Below are 6000 nucleotides of genomic sequence, written 5' to 3' on the forward strand. Positions count from 1 at the left end.
AGAAAGTACAGGTATTTGGGTTCAAAATGTAAGAAGTAAAAGTAAAAAGTCGTCAGCAAAATAAGTAGTGGAGTAAAGTACTAATACCAGAAAAATGTACTCAAGTACAGTAACAAAGTATTTGTACTCCACTACTTCCCACCTCTGCATTTTAAATAGTTATTCTTTGTATTCTTAAGACTTTGTATGTTATATCAAATCCACTGCCAGTTCTCACTAACCACTATTGACTGATATGTTCTTTGTTTTCTCAGTGTATGACCCCCCAGCAGCTGATGAGCCTGAGTGAAGCCGCCACCCGCTGCGATGTCGTCAGTGTGAGGGTGAACGCTGTCGCTATTCTGGGCATCACCGGCAGCACGTTAGCCAAAGAGAAGGGCACTGCTGAGACCCTTCAGGTATAAAACTCCTCCTGCAATATCTGTCCTTCCTTTACACACCAAACGCTGAAATCAGAGAAGTGTCTCCTCACGATCTTAGGCGACGAGGTGTGTGGCGCAGTGGGTTGTGAGTTGGTGTTGGGATCAGGGGGTCACAGGTTCAAACCCCACTGCAGTCAGCATGTCGTTGTGTCCCTGAGACACTTCACCCCAAATTGCTCCTGTGGGGATTGTCCACAGTATTGAGTATGTAAGTCGCTTTGGATAAAAGCGTCGAACAAGTGACATGTAATGTAATCTTAGTCTTAATCTTGGCCAAAAAGTCTAATTTGGACCCAACACAAAGACTACATCCAACCTATCACATACGTTCTGCTCCTGCGTGAACCATTCTCTAACAGGACTGAAATAGAGGGATATGAGGGATGTCTAAAATGCATGATCTGTTTGGTATTTTGAGCAAAACACATCAAAGACATGTTTTTTATATATCTGAGACCTATAATATATGCCTAAAAATAGCGTGATAGGAGATCTTTAAGACAGGGGACACATATTTATGTATAAAAGACCTGGAAAAGTGGATCTTGCATAATAGCTGACTTTTAAGACAAAGCAAATGCACAAAGAGAATAAGGGGTGGCCTTACTTAAAGGTGGGGTAGGTAAGTTTGAGAAACCGGCTCGAGATACACTTTTTGTTATATTCCATGCAATGCTCTTAACATCCCGATAGCAATGAATATCTGAAGTGCTTTGACAAAAAATCCATAAAAAAAGCCGTAGTACTGTAAAAAGTACAACATACATTGGATTGCCGCCCTATCTGTCAGCCTTCCATCTCGTGCACGCACAAATGTATCTCGTGCCCTCATTGGGCGTGCCGTAATTGCGCGTTCATGTGTGTTGGAGGAGGTGCTCTGTAAGGAAGTCAGAAGAAAGGGGCGGATTCTTTTCGGCTGTGTACTTTCAAATTTTAGTGCACTCGAGCCGGTTTCTGAAACTTACCTACCCCACCTTTAAAAATGAACATTGGAAATACATGAATTGATGCAAAAGTGTAATAATACAACATTATTTGACATCTGGAAAAACAAGGATTTTGGCCTCGATTTCAAATAACATAACAAAATAATTGCTTTAAAGGTGTCCTATCATGCAAAATGCACTTTTTGATGTCTTTTACACATAAATATGTGTCCCCGGTGTCAGGGAACTCACAAAGTGTAAAAAATAAAACCTTGTCCTTCCTTTACACGCCCTGACACACCAAACCCTGAAATCAGAGAAAAGTGTCTCTTCCCGATGTCTTCATTTGGCCAAAACGTCTCATTTGAACACAAGGCAAAGACTATCAACTACATCCAACCTATCACATGTGTTCTGTTCCTGCGTGAGAGGAAATAACTCTTCACACTAGCAAGGGCCGGGGACTGTTTTCAATATTCAAAACGTTAATCGGAAAACAAAGGTCTATTGAGTAGTGCAAGAGTCCTAAAACCTTGACAATACTTGGCATTTTACCACTCGTCTCAAAGTCAATGGTTTCCCAACATTTCTCTCACCACACCTACTCGCCAGTACACTTTCTTTAAAATAATATACAGTGCTTACTCTTAAGAGAAGGTAGTAGAAGCACAGTCAAGAAATACTCCATTCAAGATATGACTTAAGTAAAAGAACAGGATCAAAATGTACTTTTAGTATCCAAATCAAGCATCCTCATTTTGCAAGTGTTTTGAGTGTTTTAGTTATTATAGAATATAATTCTGTTTTGACCAACATACAGACACAGAGTTTTCTATAGTTGTAGCATGTGTCAATATGGAAAACATTGTGTAATATTTAGTAGATTAGTTGTATATTTATCAGAGTCCTAAAACCTGTTCTCAAAGTCAATGGCTTTCCAACATTCCTCTCACCACACCTACTCGCCACATACAGTTTCTTTGAAGACGGCCATATCGGTCTGGAAATATTAGTATCAGATGATGAGAAATAGTAAGAGACTCTTGATTTGAGTCCTTGCTTGTTTATCTTGCTTCTGTCAGGGCTTTAATAATCTGTTCTCCCACAGATGATTGGAAGCGCTTTACTTCAAGTCTCCACGAAGGACACCGACCTGGTTGTGAACGGAGAAGCTCTGGACGCTTTGTTCGATGTCTTCGCGGACGGAGACGAGGCGGAGACGGCTGCCAAAAACATTGCGTTACTCCCCGCACTGAAGGCCCTGCAACCCCATCTTTAAAGCCAAGGTACCAGAGACGTCTTACCAGGGGTGGACAGTAACTAAGTACATCAACTAGAGCAGGGGTTCCCAAACTTTTCAGCCTGCGACTCCCAAAATAACAGTGCCAGAGACTGGCGACCCCCCGCCACGTGAATTGTCAACCTTGAGCCTCGCTGCGGAGACATTCTACAGATGGCCAGTCCGCCCCTGAAAAATTTCTATGCACACGTTATTCATTTTTATTTTTTAATCATCTCGCGACCCCCACTTTGGGAAACCCTGTACTAGAGTACTGTACTTAAACTTTACTCCATTTAATGCCACTTTGAACTTGTACTCCAGTACATCTCACAGGAACATTTTGAATTTTTTACTCCAGTTTGATAACTCAATGTTTGTAGTTACAACTTATTATATTAATAACATGATTCATATTAAGATATATACAACTTATCTACTCAGTATTATACAAAGTATCCAACATTTGCTCCATATTGACACATACTAGGGGTGTAACGGTATACGTACCTGTACCGAAATCATTCGGTACGGGCCCTTCGGTTCGTTACACGTGTGTACCGAAGTGTACCGAACGAATATCACGTTAAACGTAAAAAATTGAGAACGTGAACAACTTTTTGGAAGTAATCTCAGGTGAGCGTCGCAGCATTCAGAGTAATTTGCTCACATTGGGTTCAACGCGTCCTAGAGCGAGCAAGTCATTTCATTGGACGAGAGGCATACTATGAGAGCTGGTCACAGGGATGCATTCAAATTTAGTCAGTAATTTGAGGAACTGTCGAAATGGCGAATGCAGATCAAGTTGAGCTCGAAAATCCTCCAGCATCATTGCAGTCTCCGGTTTGGGAACATTTTGGTTTCGCAGTTACACAAGGATGACGGACAAAGACAGCTGGACCGAACCAAAGCTGTTTGTCGGCATTGTTCAACTAACATTGGTTACGCGGCTGGCAATACATCAAACTTGCACACTCATTTGAAAAGGCATCACCCGAACGTGAATATCACCAGTACCAAAAGACTGAAGTGCAAATCCAACTCCCGCTAGCATGTAAGCCTCCACCACTCGCAACAAGTTCAGACCGAGCCAAAGCTATTACAAACGCCAAATATCCTTATGTTGCCATGTTAGCAAAGCTCTACCTGGCTGTGCTACCTCTGTCCCTAGCGAGAGGGTGTTCTCCACAGCAGGAGACATTGTTAGTGCCAGCAGATCTGCCCTTTCAGCAAGCAATGTGGACAAGTTCATCTTTCTTTAAAACAACATGAACATACAATGACAAGAAAGTCCTAATGTCAAGCTGGCTGCTTAGGTACTAGTACAGTACAGTTCAAATACAGATTATTTCAGTTCATCGAAATGCTGCACCTTAATGTTTATTTTATTATATTTTGTATTTATTTGAGTGAATACATTATTCACAGTTTCATAATAATTAAAAAAACCCAAAAAATATTTTATGTTTTGTGATAATTGTTTCTGCTGTACCGAACCGTGACCTAAAAACCGAGGTACGTACCGAACCGAAATGTTTGTGAACCGTTACACCCCTAACACATACTACAACTATATTAAACTCTGTGTCTGTATGTGTTGGTGAAAACAGAATTATATTCTATATTAACTAAAACACTAAAGTATTTTTGCAAAAGGATGACTTTTGATTTGGATATTTTAAGTACATTTTGCTCCGGTTCTTTTACTTAAGTAACATTTTGAACAGAGTATTTATTAACTATGGCTGTACTACATTTTCTTAATAATTTAGTAATTTAATTTAATTTGACTAATTATTCATAATTTCCATTCGTCCTTTGAGGACTTTTATCCCGTCCCTCACACTAGTTAACAATTTGTTCTGCCTCTTGTATTGCTTACAAATTATTTACGGCTTTGAATTAACCATAACACCTAAACTGATTTTTTAAATAAACAAAATGAGAAAAATGTGTTCCGATATGATGTGACATATGCTTATTTTATATTCCTTCTAGATTCGTAAAGAGGGAAGAGGCAAGTACAGCCCGCAGCAGCTGTGTGTGCTGGACAACATCAAAGTGAACCTGAGGAGATTCATCGGTTACCTGGAGAAAGTGGTGAAGAAGTAACGGGCGCTGGACCTCACGATGGTGTGGACAGAGATGCTAACGGTAGCATCAAAAGAATCAGACTGTGGTTGTGAAACCATCAAATATTTATTATGTTGGTAGTAAGCCGCCTGTTTCAGTGTTAATATTCTCAAAATAATAATGATTGACTATTTTACCTGTATTTGTTGTGAAGAAAGACAGGATTATTTTAGTTATTAGTTTTACTGCAAGTGGCAGTAAAGAAAGATTTGTATTTGTCCTCCCTTGATTTAAATGTGACAATCAGGACCAAAAGAAATTGGCTTGCATTTGAAGAGAGAAATAAAAAATGACTGTCATTTTAATATCGTACGAAGCTACCTATCCTCACTGCCAAGGTGTTAACATACATTTTTACCATTAGGAGGAACACATTTTCTCACAATCCAGGCCCCCTGTTTTCACGGAGAGCTGAATTTGTGAATGTATTTTTGTGAAACGTTTCAGTCTGCAAGTCACCACAGAAACCCATTTTCTGCTGAAAGCATTTTTTCAGGAACAAATATCAATTATGAATGAAATCAATTATCATCCAAACTTGCTGCTACAACTCAGAATACGGTTCTATAACTGCAGGTTTGAAATATGTAAATAGAGGGTAGTAGTGCCATATTTTTGCACCTGATCCAAAGTGTATCATGCTTTGAGTTTCTGACAAAGTTAACTTATAAGCTCTCATTAATTAATGCGTTCAATGCTCAAATTGAATGGTGACTTTAAACCATAAATACAATTTTCCTAAAGATCAAAATGAAGTGCGTGATAGTTATTTCTTACGTTGTAAGAGTCGAGCACAGCTTCTCTGGGTTCCCACAAGTTTTCAGGGACATGTTGATAAAAATGCCTATCATTAATATAAAAACACATTTCAAAGAACATGTCGGGGGGGTTTATGTCTTTGGGATGGGATTGAATGCCTTTTTGAAATAAATCCTGATTTCTTAAGCATTGTCTAACGTGTTTTCTTGTTATTATTTGAATAATAACAATCTCCACACGTATTATCTGGGATTTCTCCATCCCTGATAATGCACTTTTTACTCAACTACATTAATCTGACAGTTTTCGTTACTTTTGAAATTCATATTATATAGAAACAAATCTAAATTAATTAATTAATTGTGATAAATTATTTAAGGTTAAGATACCTTGCATTTTGTAAGTCATACAACAATATCTCCATCTGTATGAGATGCAACATTTATGTGATGCACATAAATCCACTAATAATCCAATCAAC

The 6000-nt window shown here is 38.8% G+C and overlaps 1 protein-coding gene across 1 annotated transcript in view; it reads left to right on the top strand.

Moving 5' to 3' along the window:
• heatr3 (HEAT repeat containing 3) overlaps positions 1-5706 on the top strand; it is a 32783-nt gene extending 27077 nt beyond the window's left edge. Inside the window, 4 exon segments of the mRNA XM_034220644.1 lie at positions 255-398; positions 2457-2615; positions 2617-2634; positions 4626-5706. Of these exon segments, the coding sequence (XP_034076535.1) occupies positions 255-398; positions 2457-2615; positions 2617-2634; positions 4626-4739 (435 nt within the window). The 3' untranslated portion in view covers positions 4740-5706.
• Positions 5707-6000: the final 294 nt, after the last annotated feature.

Source organism: Gymnodraco acuticeps, unplaced genomic scaffold (assembly GCF_902827175.1).
Source record: "Gymnodraco acuticeps unplaced genomic scaffold, fGymAcu1.1, whole genome shotgun sequence".
Classification (NCBI taxonomy): domain Eukaryota; kingdom Metazoa; phylum Chordata; class Actinopteri; order Perciformes; family Bathydraconidae; genus Gymnodraco; species Gymnodraco acuticeps.